We start from the raw sequence: 20,350 nt of genomic DNA on the forward strand, positions 1-20,350 counted from the left end.
CATGCCAGATCCAGCATCATCATGCAGACTGCCTTCATACAGTGCAGCGTGAAAGCACATCACATCCTGCAGACTGCTTGTAGCAGCACAGAGTGAAAACACAACCCCTTCGTAATGCAGTCGTTCCAAAAGGTCTGGGAAAACACATTACAATTTTCTTGTCCTGCTTCTCTCTGATCCATCCAGCTCTACAATAGTGACTGCTGACATTTTCAGCATTGTCTTTGCAGGCTTTAAATGGTTAATATCCTCTGATGGGTCATCTTTGACTACACACCAGAAGATGGACTCTGACCACAGCATCGTGAAAGCAGCTTTTCTGTTTTTACTACACCATTTGGATACGACTTAAATTGGAAACCAGTTTGGGGGATTATCCAACTCCAAGCTTTTCTATCCAAATGGTCTAATCCTCCAACCCATTTTAATGACATCTGAATGCAGTTCAAAAGATGATGCGAATCATTAGTAAACTGAGATAATCTCAACAATCACACTGAAAGATAGGTATAACACACTAACGCAGAAGTCTCTAATAGAGGTAGATGTCAATCCAGAGAATGGTACATAAAGGACTGAAGGGAACTCATTAAGGTATTAAAAGTTCAAGTTGCATGAAAACAATGTGATTGACTTAAGGAAGGACAATATAGCCTGACTACAAAGCTACCTCTTCCAGCAGAGATCTCAATCTGAACTACAGCATTCCAGGAAAGATGGTGGAATCCTCACCAGGGAAAATATTTAATAGTAGATATATCACAAAAATATGCTGTAGGGAAAACTCTGTGCTGGAGATCGCCTAGGTGACCTCAACAGCTTTGTCTATCTCAAATGGCTATGAATGTATGATGCAATAAGAGAGTCTGTCCATCAGAGACAAACCCAAACCTGAGTAGTTGTTTCCATGATGAATCCACAGCAGCTTATTGCAAAAATGTAATACGACCAGTTCTTCCAGTATGCCATGATTATGCCAGCTCTCTCCCTCTGAACACTCTTATTTCTTGGTAATGAACTATGACTATTACAAGAAAGGGCAGTCCTGGGACTAAGAACATCATTGCACATCTGTGCCAGCTAAATATCCACCACTACACACGTAACGCTAAATAAAACCTGGTAGAATACATACAAGTGACAGCATTAATCTGCTCTCTGTCTGATCATAGTATTTTTAGTAGGTTTCACTCATGGTAAATGAACATTACAACTGTTGTAGCCTCAGTGCTTAGATGGTAAAGTAAGCAGTGGAGGATGGGAAAGGAAGAAAATGTCGTTTTCACATTGTTGCTGGATTAAAATCAGAGAGAAGGACAGATACCAAGGAAGTAGTCAGCAGTGGAGCTCGCAGGAATGAAAACACAGCATGAGGGAAATGGCAATGGCCACTGACCAGTATCTTTTTTGTGGCCACCTCAACTGCTCCAAGTCCATGTTTCTGTGACTACTTAACTCCCTTGTGACAAGATGCAAGCATCCTGTCACAAGAAACCATGCACAACACCCAGTTCTTCCACAAACACATCCCACATGAACATCATAGCTGTGGGTACGAACAAGGACAGCCCTCTGCTCCCGGGCCAGGTTACGGTCAGCTGAGCTGAAACATCTCACACCAGATCCAGCATCATAAGCCTGTTATTGGATTTGCTGAATTCCTGCTGGGTGAGGTATGCTTTCTACAAGGTTATGATTCAGAAATACACCGGAGGAGGCCACAATTAACAGCTTCTAATGAAAATTACTGTTATTTTTGTTTCCTGCAACAGGAGGCACAAGGATGAGATGTGTTCGAGCCCACAGGGTTAGTGCACAGGTACGCTTGTGCCTGGGCACTCTTTCCCTTTTGCACTACTTTTGTGTGCCTCAAACTTTTGATCCCCATTGACTACTGTCTGGCAAACATAGTAATAACAAGTCATAAGTGAATTCATACCGGCTTCCTGTAACTGCTCCTAAGTCACAGTGCAAATCAGCCTAATTATATCAGCAGCCTTCTCTGCTCTCTGCTCCACTCTGCAAAGAGTAGACCCTTCCCAGAAGGCCAGTCAACCAGGTGAAAGCAAGCAAGCACATTTCTTCATGTCCCAGTCCGCTGGAGGAGGGCGAACGCTCAGCTAGTTCATGAATAATGCACCGTCTGTTTATGCAACTCCAGGGACCCACTTCAAATCAGCTTGTGGTCTCTGAAATTATTTTCAGTATACTTGGCCAGTCTCTTTGGTAGACAAATCAAAAAGCTGCTTTCGAAATTCTCTCTGCTCACTTGAGGCTTTCACTCCTCACTGCTACACATAATCCGGAAGAAAGGAGACATGATTTTCTGGTCACTCCAGTTTCACGCTGGTACTACTTGTCTGACTTCAGTAGATTTACTCCTCATGCATACTGCTGTGACACAGTAAGGTTCAAAGATGGCTTAACAGCATACAGGGATGTACCAGCAATTCAGAAATGAGTCAGGAGAAGATCAAGCTGCATGTAGTACCATCAATGCCTTCTAAGCAGATGGTTAAGCACAAAGTATCACAATAAGGGCTAAAACAGCCTTTTCTTCCATTTTGTAGAGGAGGAACCTGAAATAATGAACAAGCAGCGCAAGAGGGAGAGGGTGAACTCACAGCGGGGAGAAATTACAAAATATTCCTCTACCCTGCAAAAAAATCTTTTTAAATACTGGCTCTCAGCCCAGAGGTTTGACCCCAGGGGATATGATGTCAGTAAGCCAATGCAATAGCAGAAGCAAACCTTGAAATGTAATGTCAACTCCTCCTTGTAAATCTCATCTAATCCAAAATATTTCACATGAGAAAAGCTTGGATAAAAAGAAGCCAGGAGAAGAAAAACATAGCTCAACTACACAAAGTCATGCAAACCCCAGAAATAGCCATGTTAGGAAAAGGCTAAACTGTTCATTAGGCCAAGTCAAGCAAGTCCCAGTGACAGCTCCCTTAGCTCTCCATTTCAAGCCTGGTCTTCAGACATGTGCCAGTGTGGGCTCTGAACTGGGTGAGAGATGGACAGCAATTAGCTGTAACTTACAAGCAAAATGTTCTCAACAATTTTAATCCAAAGACCACCAAGCTTTTCTGGAGAAAAGAAAACAAAACAAAAAAAACCCACAAAAAAAAAGGGAGCTGTCTTGTATCTTAGTCCTCCATTTGTCTCATTTGCAACCATATAAACACTAAGTTAAGCCTGAAATACTAATTTATCGCATTTTTACCCCTTGTGGATTGACTGCCTGCATTTAGGTGAAGTTATGTATCTGCAGACTGTTATCTCGCAGACCTCAGGTTGAATAACACTGCTGTACTGTACCTTTAACCCTTAAGATGAAGCATCACTCACCTCCTCATAGCTGTGTTTCGGCTGGTATTTTTTGGTTGAAGCCATACCCTTTAATCCACAAAGCAGAAACACTGCCCCGGAAAAAGAGAAAGCAGAGGATTTCTGTCATGCATTCCCACTCTGGACACTGACAATTAACAAGAGCTTCAAGGATTCATTAGGACCTAGACATCCTTCTTCCTCCCCTCTCCCACCCTTCCAGATGCAAAGCCCTGCACATGTAGCCAAAGAATAATCTTAAGCCTCGCCTGACCCAGAAGAAACAATGCTGAGCAGATAAAAGCCCTATTTAGTTTGCCATCCTTCTCCACCTGGGCCTGGCAGTCACAGATCACTCTGAAGACACCCACATGAAATTTGCTCCCTACAGGCCACTGGCTGGGGCCTCTTGGGGCTGCCAGGAGTATGCTCAGGTATCGCATGCATTAGGAAAGTTCAGCCTGTGTCTTAACAATACAGGCGGCTGCAGGGATGCTGTTAACAGCATCTTTTTACCATTTGGGCATTTCATTCCATTCCAACATGACAACAAATAAGTTTGTGCCACCTAACCATAATGCTTGCTGCACAACTGAAATACACTGCAGGTGAACCACTGCCACATCAGACAGCATCACAATGCAGGTCAGGCTAATACATATTTATCTTTACGGGCCCTTGCTAAGAAGAGCTGGGTGGCATCAGCAAAAGAAGGCAGATGGCAGGGTTGCAACACAGAGCTGCGTGTAACAACCAAGAGCAAGCCCTGACAGCTCTGACCAGCACTGTCCCCTTCCCAGAGCATGGGAGGAAAGCTTTGTCTTGGAGGCCCTCACCCCCCCACCCCGAAAAATAATCAAAGTCCAGATTTTTAAACAGACTTTTACCCATTTCTACACACAGGTTGATTTCTGGCTAGGTGACACTGGCTGCCCATGTACGGTGTGTTTCAGAACGAACTTGGGAAGAAGACAGCTCACACACTTGAAAGTACACGAGGCTATTCCACATGCAGACACATCACAGGTCACTTCAAACAGACCTTAACTGTGTTTGGCAAAAAAGTTACCCAACAAGGCTCTTATCAAATGTCCCATGGCTTGTTGGTGCTGAAACAACTATTCACCACCTCTCTTTAACCAACAAAAAACTGTAACTGTGCTTAACTTCTCTTTGCCTTCTTATTCTTCAAAAGGAAGGCTAACTTTCCATACTTGACCACTACAGCAATGTGCTCAGTAAGCTGCTGCATTTGGTGCCCAAAGCATTTTCTGCCTGACCAGAACACTGCTTGGTAACTCAGTGTGGAGTCAGTGGTGCCAGATAGGTTGCTTTGTTTCTCCACTCAGGAGTCTTGATCTATGAAGTTCATCTCCACAGGGAGAGTGCCCTGACAGCATCTTTCTCTGGGAAGTTCAAGCTAGTTTGAAGAAAAGACAGTAAGGGGAACATGTTTCTTTGTTTAACCTTTTCCACCACCAAAGGGTACGGCTCGCACTTTCACTTCCACAGAGGCTTCATTAATTCACTGCATCTTAGTGTTGGAGATGTTACAGCTCCCACCGAAGCCAACGTCATCTTCCTTCCCCCCACCCAGCGTGCCTCCCGGTTCACCCTTTCCCAGTGCAAACCTTACTCCAGGTCCTGCCTCAGCCCTCTCCTCCCAGCTGCATCTTCCCACCGGGGACCCCACCACCACGGCAGCCCCCACAGCACACCCCGGGGGCACCTGCTGCCCAGTCCTTCCCAGGGAAGCAGCCCACAGCCTGGCAGCGGGAGAGAGATGGGGAACGCAGCCCACAGCTGGCGAGAGGGAGAGCAGGCAGGGAGTTTGAGAGTCACAGCCACAACCACCAAGCTACACCCTCCTTCCCCTTCCGTTTTTTTGCAAGCCCGGTCACGGCAGCACAGCCTGCTGCATTAAACACTCGCTCCCTCCTGCTCTGGCTCCCTCCCATCCCCTCCCCTGCCAGCCCTTTATTCAGCTGGTTTCCTCGGGCCAAATTTGTCAGCATCACGGGTGCTTTTCCACTTTCTGTATTCATCTATTTTGCGAACGAGGGAGGTGTCTCATGCTCAGGCCCCTGAGAGCAGTCCCTCCCCGCTTATCATTTCACTGAAACACATCCTCTTCTTCCAGGCAAATGTTATCTAGTGTTTTCGAGCATGCATTTTCAGAGACAAGAAATGGCAAAGAACGGTATGCCTTTTCAACACGAGGCTTCCGCACAAAGCTGGGCATGGCTTGCCACATTGCTGTTATATTCAAGGAACCTGCAGCAAGCGTCTGGCTCCTGTAAAGAGGGGGGCAGAGGGAAGACTTAGGTGGTTTCTATCCCTAATCCAGGACTTCAACCACTCGACAGCCCACGCTACTCCCCCCCTCATAAGTCTCCTTTTTTGGCACTGCTTCTAAATGAAGGTAACAAGCCAAATGCAAGCCACCAAACGTAAGAAAATCAGCCAGACAGAAAGCAATATGACATTCTTCAATTTGACTAGTTTGCTGCTGTGCGGGCAGCAGTGGCAGCACAGCACAGCTATGGCCCACTGCACACTTCCATCATGAATTCCATGCTCTTCATCCCACTCCCAGTATTTACAGCTTAACCATAAATACTGCTCCAAGATGAAACCTGGCAACAAGGCATCAGCCATAAAGCAAACACTACACCACAAATTAAAAAAAATTACTTGTTTTAAAAAAAAATTTGTCTGGCCACTTTTTTCAATCTCACAGAAGTGCCGAGACAATACAGGCAAATGGGTTTGGCTTCCCTTTTCTTGTAACGTTGCACTGGTCAGTAGACCAGTTTCTTTGGGAGTTTTGGACAAAACAATAACTGCTAGACAGAAAGCAACTTCAAACAGATGACTTTCTGCCAGTAGCAAATCAGAAGGCTTTCAAGTCTTCAGGTTTCAGGCACATGGAAGTTCATTCAGGGTCACGCCTGGGAGCCCTGACACACTCCTAATACTGATCAAACTCTTGTGCGCCAGATTTGGAAGATTTTGAATGACCAAAAACTTCAGAGACAGAGAGTTCTTCAGGGCTGTGCATCTTTTAGCACTTGACCTTGAAAGCAAATCTGCTTGAGTCTTCCCAGGTGCCTCCCACCAAGTAAAAGTCAACTCTGCACTGATAGCTGACAAACTGACTGCCTATAAGACAACTGCTGCATCTGTTCTGCTGCTTTTCACCAAAAGAGACAGGGACGAGCTGCCTAGGGGTCCTACCCAGGTTATCCTCCCAGGTAGATAACCTCCATCCTACACTTAACCCAAAACACCCACTGCTCTACTGATGCAGTCCACAAGGACAAGAGTGTGCAACACACCTGAGGTGAGGACTGGCAAGACTTTACAACACATCCACCTCTGTCTTCCTCCCCTAATGCAAACAACACCTCACTTTCTGGAAGAGCCCTGCAAGCTAATGCTGCCTCTGATCACTCACCACTGTTGCTGTGCTTCAAATCAATGGGCTCCAACACCTGCAGCTATCAACACCATTGAGAGTTTTCCTGTCATTGTAAAACTTCTTGTGAGACATGTGAAAAAGCACAGAAGAAAAGGATTTTCACAGCTGCAGTAAGGGCTATAGGATTTGTGAAACTGGGAAGCAGAGACACACGGACTCCTGTCCCCAGCTGCCCAAAGCATTCTTCACCTGCTTCACCTCTGTGTAATTTAATCCCAAGGAGGAATGAAGACGACCAGCTGCATCCATATTTTTGTGGGAAAGAGTTTGAGTTGCATGAACACACAGCAAGTATGATATCAGCATGAACACAAAAGATTAAATTCTTCTAGGAAATCTAGAGGTAAATCTTAGATTACTCCATGCATGTCTTTTTTCTGGCTTGCATGTCTGAAAAGCAACAGGCTGAAAGTAGTTTAAAAAAAAAAAAGACAACCTACCAAAATGAACAATTGACTATAAATACCTTGTTTTGTCTTAGGGCCCTGAATTTCCACTATCTTGCACTCTGTGAGGCAATTTACAGTTGCTTGGAAGAAGAAGAAACAAGACCCAAGATTGACAACTCACGGCATTTTGAATGAATTATTCTCAAGTGTCATTAAATAAAGCACATAAGACATGTTGTTCCCCACATCATCCACAGTATTTTAATTAATATCCTAACTACTATCCACATCAATCCATGTCTCAGTCTTATAATTACAGGTTTGGATACTGGGACAGCACAGCTGCATTAAATCAGAACAGAGGCTCATGGTACACAGTTCTCCAATCAGAGCTACAAAGTCTATCTTAGTCTGAAGCTAATTTTCTGACTTCTCTTTCTCTGTGGCCATTTCCCCCCCCCGCCCCCCAAGAAACTACACCCACTGTTTGCTGTGAACAAATTGAAGTAGCACAATTACCCACACTTTTATTTTCCCTAATATTAGTTTTGGGCCCTAACAGGCTTTACTGTACCAGGTGAGATAAGAACAGATAGAGAGAAAAAGATGGAAAGGAAAGACTGAAAAGGTAATCTTATTACTAGAGATATCTATTCCGTGAACAATATTAAATTGCAAATTCATATATTTTTATTTGCTGGCAAGACTTGAAGAATATGATACTCTTAGTTCTTCCTGCATTAACAGTTGTAGCAGCTTCACAATCCTATTGCCACAGCACAAGCCCATCGGAAGTTTGTTCTAGAGATTTTTGATACACGGATGAAGAATATATACATATATTTAGAGGGTTGTCAGGCATTGGAATAGGCCGTCCAGGGAAGTGGTTGAGTCACCATCTCCCTGGAGGTATTCAAAATGCGAGTAGACGGGGTACTTCAGGACATGGTTTAGTGGGCATGGTTGATGGTTGGACTCGATCTTGAAGGTCTTTTCCAACCTAAATGATTCTATGATTCTATTTACACTCATTACAATCATGAGAGTATAATCCATATGATCTGCTTGGTTCCTACACTCAGAGTTCTCAGCTGTAAGCACCACATAGTCCACATGTAATTTAGGCTAGTGTACTTAGACCAGACAGACAGTTAGAAAAACCTAGAAATATCCATCATCCTTGACCTGCTCCAGAGCTGTGGTGCAAACATATGACACTTGTGACCAGGAAACTTTAATCAGGACAGCTAGGAGGACTCTGAAAACACACAGTCCTCAAATAGAGGGCCAAAGCCACATCCTGTCAGTGCCTTGGTAAAATATATATTCTTTAGGAACAAAAAAAGTTTCTTATACTTCTATGCTATTAAATTAACCTTACAGCAGAGGCATCTCCTGTGCTGTTAATTCCTTGATGCAACCCCTTCAGTGAAAGGACATGAGTAATTCCTCCCCAAAGTAAGCAAAAGCCTCAAAATCCACTCCTTGTTCATTACACTGAAGAGCTTACACGGGCAGTTAATATCACGCATGTTGCATTGCATTTAAGACTCTTCAAGGGAGCCTTTAATGATCTGCCAAAATCTGATTCAGTGGTTTGAGCATCACCCTGCAATTTTCTTTTGAGCACCAAGCGAAGGAATTGTTTTCAAATACCCCGCCTATTTAACCAACTTGGTGAAACGTACCAAAATGCAGATGTAACTTGGTGAAACGTACCAAAATGCAGATGTAACCAAACAGGGAAAGACATCATATGTGGCCCCAGTGTGATTCCATCTAGCACAAATTCCCTGTAAGCACAATTATGCTGAGACAGTACGTAACAGCTCCAGCAACTACCAGCACCCTACTCGCTTTCGCCCAGCGCTCTCAGATGATTCTTCCCGATGCAGGAGGCCCTAGGCAAGTACTCTACAGGGCTGAAAAAATGCCCAGACCTGAAATTAGGTATCCTTTTACATTTGAGGACCTCCTAACAGCAGCTGCAAATCTGAACTTGCTCACATTGGCTTAAGCTGATGCTCAAGGTTGTATTTGCAACCATTACATATGTGTATGCTATTGTCTGTCTTCCAAAAAGTTAGTTGCTCCAGTCAGCCCAGAAAGGCCCTGACCATTTGCTAAAGAATGGGGATTCCCAGTGTGCAGAAGGCCATAACATATACTAAAGAGAAACTCCATACTTTATTAAAAATAAATACACAAGTCTCCCAGCTGCTGAGCCATCACTGCTCATGGCAAGCTGGCTTAATATGATCTTTTTTTTTTTTAGTAGCATCTGTTAAATAAAGCTCCAGCACTGGAAAGATGATTACTGGCATTAATAATGCATGAAAATATTCAGTGCCAGATACAATCCTCAAACTCGACACAGCATCAGATCACTCAATCCCAGACATGAACCTTCCCTGGAGAAGGGAGTCTCCTCCAACCATCCTTGCAATTCCTTCACAAGCTGCCCTGTACACATTAAAAAGGGAAACCAACAAGAGGAGCGTAGAGCTTATTTTCAACTGGGATTCAGGTTTCCCTGCACTGTCCCCACTCCTCTCTTCCCACCCTGGTTTTAGACCACCTGCACAGCCACCTGGGGAAGAGTCCCAACCAGAGCAACAGGGATCCATCCTCTTCCAGCAGCTCCGATGCATTTACCATGATCACCATCCACTCAACAGCATTCAGCCACAGCAGGTCCCGCAGTGAAAGAGAAGAGCAGACATCAGAGGACCTAGCTTCTGTCCCTGTCACCAGTTTCCCACACAAACTTCAGCAAGTCTCTTAGTCCCCCCCATCCTCCCCCACCCCCAATCTGCAGTTTTCGGAATCCTGAAAGATGAAACCAGCTTCAGGAAAGCAGGTAGGTGCAATCTAATTAAAATACACAATCTATGTTACAGAGAATGAAAGCTAAGAACAGAAATCCTCAAGCTTATTCTCATCATGCCACTCCTGCTTAGAGCAGATAGGAGTCTCATCAAACACACACCAAGGGTATAATGCAATAATTTTGTCCGCACCTGACACATAAGGGGTCAGGTCCCCCTGCACACAGATGGCAGCAGGTGTGGCCTCAGCAGCTGCCAAAACATCTGTGCACATCAGGCCTTGTGAAGGATCACCTTCGCCTATGTGAACAAATCTGTAATTTCAAACGATGACAGCCACAGTAGCAACACAATTAAATTTATAAGAATAGCTGTGAGACAGCACTATAATCAAGGCATAAATATGTCTGCTAGCTAGCACTGAATCTCACAAACAAACAGCTCAGCATTTATGAGACAGAAGTGAGATGGCTTGTGAACACAGACTTTCCTCATTTTAGGTATACGATGCATCAAAGTATTTTTTCCTAATAGTTAGACAGTGGAGTCTAGTAAAAATTACAGCCAGAATTACATTTCAGGTCCATGGTTCTCACAAGCTATGCCAATGGTCATAGATAACGTCCAAATGTACTTTGGCTAGATTAGCAAAGATGTCACCCCTGCAAACCAAGAATCTCATGACACGGATTTTTAAGCAGAATTCTTCAGCAATATGAATAATGAGTCCCACCTGTTAACCAAGGACACAAAATTCAGGACACCTTCTCATTTATTTGGATAACGCTGTATCCACAAACGAGTCTCAGCAAGTGCTGCTTAGTGCTCTGCCCAAGAAATGAGTCTTTATCAGAGCATCTCATATTGTTTAACCACGAACTAAATTGTCAAGTTCTTTCAAGGCAAGCAGCAAGTCACAAAAGAGTTCTGCAAGCTCTGCCACGTTCGTTTAGTGATAGACTTTCATAGGCTATGGCTAACATTTCTAAGCACCTCTGCTCCAAATATTTTCCATCTTATTTTTTATTCCTGCAGACATGCTGCCATAACATTTTACAGAAGCAGAACGATATCGAAACGTGGAATTGCATAGATATAGCTGTATCTGTGGATTTTTTTGATGAACTGGTACAAAAGCAGCTTGCAAGCAAATTCCTACTCACGTGAATTATTGTGCCTGACAAATATTCCCTGTAAGGAAACAGGAATTTTGTCTTCAAGGAGACTACTGAAGTAAGCAAAGGTTTGCAGAACTGTGTCCCAAGACTCCCACCAATCATTTCCTAAATTGACAGAGATGCCTTTGCCAAGAGGACACAGATCTGCAAGGCCAGGCTCCTCTCCCTGCAGCACGGTTAGTTTTTCTTTCGGGCCACAGCATGTTCTTGGTAACATCATCATAATCTCAACTATTTCCTCTAATCCAGTAGAGCTTTACTTGCATTTACAGCGGAGCAAGCAGAATCAGAATCCAAGCTCTTACATGCATTTTTCAGGCACATTTCTGGAATTTAATTTAACATGCACGAGCTTGGCTGCAACTGTTTCAGATGTTCTCCCAGCTATTCTCTACCCTTTCCTATCCCCACACGAAAACAGTAACAGTTGCATTGTCTTTTATGGGCTGAGGAAGTGAAGGAAGGGGAGGGACTTCCAGGAATTTTTAATTTATGTAATTTTCATCTTAATGACTTCTTTTCATTTTTATACATATATGGAACTCTATGTAATGCATACATATAGAGACCAAGAGCAAGAATTCTGAGTGCTCAGTCTAGCCTTCAGTTTCACATTTTTAAGCAACATCACTCAAGCGCAGCAAGGATAACTACTATTTTATAGTTTTCTCTCTCCTTGCTTGACTCTATTTGGATTTTGAAAAGCTCTCTACATTAAGGCTTCTCATTAGCGATGTGAAGCCCAGTACCCTAGAGACAGTATTTAATTCAACCAAGACCTCCCTTCTGGGCATTTCCTGGCAAAAAATGGCCAGATGGAAGAGCTGAAGCCTGCCAAACATTCACTGCAAGGAAGTGCCAAAACAAGGGTCTTTATTGCCGGTAAAAGCCATGGAAACATCAGAAAGCAAAACAAAGTTGCTACCTTTTTTTCACCTCCATCTGCTTCACTAAAGCTGTGATTGCTGCTGCGATGGAGTTGGAGGCACCAGTTTTCACCCTGAGGTTAAACTCTAGCACAGTAGCAAACGACAAAAGTAATTTTACTCCCTGTGTTAAATCATTATGTTTATCCTTATATTACTACCAACCAAGCTTCTCACACCATGTTCTCATTTTCTGTGCTCTTCACCATGCTCATACTTGGGAGTTAGGCCTGATAAATAATAACTTTCATCATTAGCCCTGGCTGGGCTAAAACATAGGATGCTATTATCTCTTCCCAAAGAAGATGATGGGGCTAAACTCTCATCCTCCACGGTTCCCCAAAATTCCTGTTACCCTGCAGGTCAGACCTGTGTATTAATACGATCTGGTGTTTATGCTATCCTGGATGCCAATTCCACCATCTGGAAGTGCAGCTACAAGAGGCATCCGCAGTGCTCAAGGATAATTACGCTTACACTGGCCAGGTGCTCGAGTCTTGTCTGACATCGGTGGTCAGTGCCGGCTGTGCAGTGCAGCAAGGACCAGCCTCTGCTCTTCACCACCCTGCTTTTAGCACAGCCGGCTCCTGAACAAGTACGGAAAAACTCTTTAAACCTTTTGGGGACTTTTGCTCAAAGGCCTCCAAGCTCACAGTGACACAAAAGCCAAACAGGATTCCTCCCAGTGTCCACAACAATAAACTACCTAAATTAATACATCAATCACCTTTACACAGAGTACAGCTGTACCAATACATCTAGAGCTGGGCTACACCAGTAACACAGACACATTTATACCAGCTGAACGCTCTAAATATATATGCAACTGACAATTCATGCCTGCACAGAAGCGGGCATAACCTGTACCAAATACAGATGCCATTATGCCAGCAGAACAGCATTCACGCCAGGAGTCACACCAGCTGGACTTCTAACGGCCACGCAGCAATTACTACATTAAAGAAATCATACCCCTTGCAGTCATAATTATACTGGTACAAAAAGCTATGTGCAGACCAGGCCTTAAATCAATTTAGGGAACCTACACAAGGGATTGTTCCTGTTTAATTACATAGCCATTTAAATCAATTTGTTTAAATCAAGACTTAAGAGCTGAAATCATTGTTTGTAAGGAATGTGGTTTTGTTACCTGCATGCACACTGACTTTGTAAATTAAGTCCCTGACTTTGACAGCTCACTCTTATGAGCTAAGAGTTTATTATATGAGTAATAAACAAAAAACAGTAGGGTAAACACTTCTGCATTGGTGGTTGGAGGAAACCAGAACAATTCATAGCAACTCCGGATAACGCTGTGGCAAACTGATACTAACAGTGAAGGGTGTTGTTGCATTGCAGTGGCCTGTGAAAAACACTGACCTTGGCTGTCCTAAAAATTTAACTCCATTTTTGTCCTCGGTGCTTTGCCACCACTATCGCTAAGTGGGCAAAATCTACGGCACATACAAAGAAAAGGACAGTAACTTGTAATACACTCCAACACAATTTACCTAGTTCTCAAACAAAAGCAGACAAAACAATGTATTTAGCATCTTGCAGTTTTTACCCTGCCTCCATCAGGGACTGTGCTTGACTATCCATGTCTGGAGTCATACAGCAAAACTCTGGCATGTAGTGTCAATCTCAGGCATGAGAGGGCTTGAAGGAAAAAAAAACAGAAAAAAGAAAGAGAGAAAAATAAGAGGCAACAGTAGGAAGCCTGAAAATCTAGTGATTTTATTTGCCCAACATATTTTCCTTTCTCCGCATTTATCTACACATTCTTGCTTAATTCCCCTATTACTTAACATTCTTCCAACACCTGGAAGAACCAGAAGCAGGACACACTTCTCACAGAAGAAAGCTATGCTACATATTTTCTGTTTGTGTAACAGCATCCACAGCACAGTTGTGCCATTTTAACAACAAAAAAAATAGTTGCACAAGATGCTGTCTACATGATACCCGCTCTACCAACTGTGCCAGCAAGAGAAATACAAAAGGTGATCCTCACTAGCACAGCCACAAAGCTAGACACGCATGCCTACACCTTTAGCAGTGATGCAGTAATCCCTGCTTCATTCACGGGAGATGATTTTACTATTTCTAGTCCTTTCCTAGTTAACACCACATTAGTCAAATCTTCATCAGCCATGCCAGAAGCCATGCCTAAGAGAGCTACTTATCTCTTTCAGCCATTTTCAACACCAAATCAAGACATTATGGCATTACTAATGCTAGTGCATCACTGTTAACATTGACAAGGATGCCCTGGGAAGACCTGCGCTGGTAATAGCACTAGTGTGCACTAGTCTTCAAAGACCTGAGGTTTTCCAGTACCACAGATGGTAGGAAAAATACCTGTATTTGCCACCATTGCTAACACCAATATAAGACCAGAATAGTGCAAGAAGAATAGTGTTCAAAGTGCAGTGAAACAGATAAAGGCTGTAATGACTTGCCTACATCAAGATTTAAAAAAAACAAACAAAAAAAACCCCCACCCAACATATATTCAAAAGAAAGTCAGATTTCTCATCGAAGTATCACTGTCCTGACTACGGGCTCTGCCTAACAAAGCATGACAGATCAAACGTCGGCAGTTGCAGAGGCCAGCGTTGCTCTCACTTCCTTCGCTGCTCCTATGCTGAAGGTCCAAGTCCCCAGAAGCCGAGCAGATGGAAGGAGGGCATCTATGCTCCAGCATCATGTTTTGCCATTTAAATCGCAGAAAGAAGTAGGGCAGCTGAGGGCTTAGGCATACATTTGTTTCAGGCAACTCGCCTACAGGGCACAGTAACCTCTGACAGAGGATGGTAACTTCCTAAACTTGAGAGATGCTACTTTCCACATCTCTACAGCCTCTGGTTGACTGGGCACAAGACTAGACCTGCAGCAGTCCTCAAGAGGTCCAGCCTGTCTTGCTTCAGCTGTCCACGCTGGTCCAGAGACAGCAACTCATCTTTGCAGCCTTCTGGGATCCCCAAGGCCAGACACTCTCTTTTAAGGAGGAAACTGCAGCAACACAAACTGACCCAACTGGATACAGGATCACAATGGTGGTCTTCATGCCCAACGCAATTTAATACAACCACTTCAATCACAACTGACTGTTCCTTAATCTAGGCAAATTTGGGTGCACCATCACAGCATGAGCTCAGTGCACCAGTATCGCAAGTCTGGTCCATACTGGGCTCCTGACCTCCACTACTACTCCATCAACAGAACTGGTGGTTACTTTCAGAAAGAAGGGGACAATTGGGAAAAAAGAAAACACGGCCTTGATTTTAAGGCCAGGAAGGAAACGGGGCGGGGGGGGAAGGTGTCTTTTATTTTTGTTTGTTGTTTTTTAAACAGTACCTGAACAGGGCTCTTTCTCTTAACTGTCTTAGAGGCCCAATCCCACAGTATCACTGTAGGAGTTTTACAGGAATAACACTGGAATTAAAGGTCTGCAGTACTGAGAGAAAAAGGTTGATGGTAGAGCTAGGTGCCATTTTTCTGTGGTATACAATCATCACTCAAGTAGAAAGAAGACTTGCAGCCAATTGCCAGCAGGCTCTTTGGACTGACTTTCTAATATGTGCAAAAAAAGGCATCACAGCCTTTACTAGCGCTGCTGATTAAAGATAGACAGCACTTCATCTGACTTTTTCTCTTGCAAGAAGATGACCATAATTTACATTTAATATGCTGCAAAGTCATCTGCCTTCCAAGTACAAGAGAGTGTTCTGCTGAAAGTCACTGCTGTTAGGTCAAATTTAAACTCAATATTGCAGGACAGATATTACATTGCTATTAATAATAAATAATCATGATAATGTTTTTCCTTAATAGAGCATCTCATCCCAATGGATTCTAACCACTTTACAAACTCTGGACCAAATTCCATCCACTGCTACAACGCTGTAACCTCTGCCTGATTTGCATGGGTGCAGAGGAATGCAGAAATTAATTAGAGATTGCATCAGATCTGTGAATTACTTCACTGCAGCTGATGTTCCTCCCACTTCAGGGGTAGATCCAGTGATAACATTGCCAGTGCTTTAACAAGAAGTTCTCACAAACATATTCCAGACAGTGGGCCTGTACAGTATGCCTGTGTGATGCCAGTGCTTCCTGGGAACGGGTGGGAATGTAAGGATCTGAGCAGTATTATTTATGTTCGTCTCTAAATAAAGATGCTCCCTCATGACCACAATCAAGTATAGAAGAAGCACCAGTCAGCAAACAAATTTAAGTGCTCCTTAAGAGGAACAACTTCTGGAGGCCTGGGAAAGTCATACTCTGTATAGTCCCCAGGCGGAACAGACTCCTGCCATGCACTACTACAATATAAACATTTTTAAAAGTAATACTATGTAGACATGGCTGCAAACAAATGCAGTGAATATTCAGCACAGAGCTTAGTGTTCCTGTCCTTAACTTAAGATGAAAGAGTAAGCAAAATCACTGTAAATAGAATTAAGGGTAACATCTCCAGAGACATGGTTTAAAAACATCTGATACTTGATTCTTCCCAAAAGCAAAACATTTGCTCCCCAGAAACACTTATGTGAATCTCAGGAACAAGTTCTCTTTAGCCGAGTTGACTTGACTCAAGCACCAACAGGACCAGGCACATAAAAGTGTCTGTGCCTTCCCCTTCGATTTCAAGATGAAATGTCATCAAGAACTTCTCAGCACCACCTGCAGTAAATCACTTTGCCTTATGTGGCAGCTACTTAGTCACACAGGGCAACCATTTCAGTCAGGATCTGAAGAATGTCATATTTAACTGGAGAAGGGGGAGGGATTACACTGTGAAAAGTCATGTGTTGACAGTTTTGAACTAGGTGGAGGGTCATGTCATATTGTCTGTACCAGCAACTCTTCTGATGCCGAGCACAAATAGGCATGCTGGTGACATATTTTGTCCCTGTATGCAAACACATCTCCCATGCCTGAACAGGTCTGAGATACAACTGTATTGCCAACACATGGCAAGGGAAAAGCAGACCACTTCTAGCAAACATGCCAAACTTTTCAGCTCAGTGAGAAGGGAAAACACCCTAATTCAACACTAGGACTGTTTTCTATGCTTACCTAAACATTCAGCCATTGATCTTTCTTGACCACCAAGCAGCAAGTCAGTGGGGACAGTAGTTTTGCATTATGCTACAAGGGAACAAGTACAAACAGCAATAAACAAAAGGGCTCCTAAGCGAACAGGATAGACCATAGGCAGGAAAGAGAAAGGGTCGATTAGCCCTATTTTGCAGAAGCAAACAAGGAATTTGATTCCTTTCACACAGAAGTGACAAAGGCCATCGGCGTGTTTCACATAAAACACCACGGGTTTTATTTGTGCTTTCAGTCATCATCCAAACCAGCTTGGTTTCCAGTTCTCTCTTGGTCGGTTCCAGAAACTTGCCCAACATTGGTCTAGCTCCTAAGAAAACCACCACCACCACACAGAGTCAGACCCCACTCAGGATCCTGTTTCTAACAGAGACAAGCAGCAGAGGCTTAGAGGAAAAGTTAACAGGGCAAGTTTAAAGCTGCGTTTCTCCCATTTTCTCCCCCCAACAGCTTCCAGGAAGCCACAGCTTGGGGACTTCCTCAGCTAGGGTGTGTATTCACACATTTGTGTTTTAATAGCAGTTGATGGGCCACCCTGCCAAAAGCATGTTTCAAGCAGCAATACATCTACACGTCAGACATATCAGTGAAAACAAACCAACCAAGTTTTTCCCATTGAGTGGTCCGAGTTAAACACAGCTGCAGGGACACCCGTTTCACCCCACCTTCACCTCCGGAGTCCGCATCAGAAATAGTCCAGAGTGGATTTAAACATACTGCAAATTCAGAGTGTAAACACAGCTCTAGATATGTGACAGAAACAGCGCCAACCGCTTCCCCGGGCTTTACTTTTTAATAATGAAACCTCCCCAAATGAAAACACAGCTTTGAGCAACAAGCCAATTTAAAATAAAACACAGGTACAAAAGAAAAGTTGGTCCCTGTCTCTTCCCAGGCCAGATACGCCTCCTCTCACATGGAAGCCAGACCTGGGTGTATTAACAAAGAACTCATGCCTTTCTCAACCTTTTCTGCTGCAATGCAGGGCATCACGTTTAGACCTCCTGAAGCCTCCACCTATGAGTAAAACCATCTATGAGTATCACTAGCTGCTGCATAATATTTCTTGTGTGAAATCTCAGGACAAAAAAAACCCCAAACATAAAATCAAGTTAAAAAAAAAAAAAAAGAGACCCACATCCTTTCTTTATCACAGTAAGGAAAGTTTTTCCAGCTTCTGCTTTCCTCAATCTATACAACATTGCCCCTGCTTACCAAAGGCTTTTGAAACCCCCACTTGACCAATGCAATTGCACTCCTCCCCTCAAAACAGAAAGTTCAGTGATTAAAGCAAAATAATCACTCCAGGGCCCAGCAGTTCCCAAGCCATGAAGCACAAGCAGGACCAGGAGAAAGAACTGCCAGAAGGGAGGTATTCCTCTCAGCAGTTTGGGAACCACTGCTCCAGCCCCCTGTCTGCACCTGTATGAACATGCAAGAACTTTCATTGTTATAGAGCCAATGCCTGAATTTAAAAAAAAAAACAAAAACCACAAAACAAAAAAACCACAACAACCAAACAGTAAAAATTTAACCTTGAAATAATCAGGGGAAGAGTTATTTATAGTCCAAGAGATAGTTCTGTAAATAATAATCCTTTAAGTAATAAGTAAAAAAATTATCACATTTTGCATGTTATCACCTTGTAACATGTTTAATCCCTACTTACTGACCATTCCATGTGTTTTCAACACACATTTTACAACCCCTGCAGCACAGAAATAATGACCTTTGGGGAACGGGAGGAAACCAAATTAACTAGAGGTGAAAGGAAACTGAGAATGGTACAGTACTAATGAATAGGGAGAAAACACCTTTTTTTTTCCTCCAGTCTGTTGTTAGCAGATTGCATCAGCAAGTTATCAGTAGCATCTCAGCTACATCAATTGTCAGCATCATTCATAAATTCAGCACATGTTTGGGAACAGATTTTTTTTCTTTAGCCGCAAATATTCAGAGAGGGACAAAACATAGTACTACTTTAAGCCCTCCAGAAAAAAAATCACACCGATTGTGTTTCTTTATTATTTCAGAGATTTTGTTCTTGTGCCAGATGCCTCGTGTCTGCCTGAAACCTCATGGGACTCTACCTCTAAGAGCACAGGCAAGCCAGGGCACTTCCATGAGCAACACCTGCAGGAAAGAGTATCACAGGAAAACTGATACAATCGTCACCAAATTAATGTGCGCCAAACATGAAACCTTATTACCTTGATACTGTATTTTATATATGTTTTGTGAGATATATATTTCTACGTAACATTCCATACGCACATCATTCTGGCAAGCAAGTCCGGCTTCTGGTGCAAGCGTTGTATCTTGAGGAAAAAGTTAAAAGTATATTATAATAAAGACAAGAAAACGCTCTGACTCAAAGACAAGCATTTCCGAGTACAGAAAGTAACACTGAGCAAGGCTTCCAGACAAATGCCTACGCTGTACTTAAGGTTTTTTAGGTACTGCCTTAATTCCCTTAACTGCTTGATTTTAAAGGCTGAGAACACTAGCTGGCTGTGATATTAGCAGCGTTTGAACGGTAACTAATTCTAATGAGTACGCCAGTAGCGATGTAACACTACGACACGCCACACACGTTTACGAGGCTGAAAGCGATAGCGATCAGCCTACACAGCTGCAGCCCCGGAGCCAAACCAGCCACCCCGACTTGTTAACCTCAACGCGCTCTGCAACGAGGGTGACTCACAGCATTTCCCCCTCACTTTTACCCTTTCCCACCTATATTTGTAGGCACAAATTAAGACTTGCTCACTCCGCAGGGGGCTCCCACTAAAATCCATCACAAAACAAGCGTTTAAGGACCAGAGATCGCGGAGCTGAAAGAGTAAAGCCCAGGCTCGGGCTCACACAGCAGACAGGGAGCTGCGGCCCATTTCTGCACGTTCGAAACCAGAGAAGCTTACAACGGTGCGTGCCTACTTTTTCAGTCCCTCCTTCCCTTTGTACGTGATCTTCATTAAGCCTCGGGTGTAAAAGCGTTTCCTCCGCTCTCACCCTTTCCCACCTCCCTCTCCGGTTTGCACCTGGGGGCCGGCCCCCCCCGCCCCGGGTGCCCCCAACGCGGGAGCGATGCTCC

The 20,350-nt window shown here is 43.6% G+C and overlaps 1 protein-coding gene across 4 annotated transcripts in view; it reads right to left on the reverse strand.

The window, feature by feature from the left end:
* The window catches only part of GFOD1 (Gfo/Idh/MocA-like oxidoreductase domain containing 1), a 75,367-nt gene that overhangs the window by 53,918 nt on the left and 1,099 nt on the right, over positions 1-20,350 (reverse strand). For 2 of the 4 annotated variants that reach the window (XR_011329156.1, XM_069809116.1), the window contains exon 2: positions 19,467-19,574. The exons of 1 other annotated variant lie outside the window; for it this stretch is intronic. Coding sequence is in view for 1 of the 3 variants with exons in the window: in XM_069809116.1 (XP_069665217.1) it covers positions 19,467-19,574 (108 nt within the window). In the remaining 2 variants the exon portion in view is untranslated. Of the gene's footprint in view, positions 1-3,354; positions 3,466-19,466; positions 19,575-20,350 lie in introns of those variants that run through there. One more of the 4 variants, XM_069809118.1, reaches the window with a different exon arrangement.

This window comes from Haliaeetus albicilla, chromosome 21, assembly GCF_947461875.1.
Source record: "Haliaeetus albicilla chromosome 21, bHalAlb1.1, whole genome shotgun sequence".
In the NCBI taxonomy this organism is placed as follows: Eukaryota; Metazoa; Chordata; class Aves; order Accipitriformes; family Accipitridae; genus Haliaeetus; species Haliaeetus albicilla.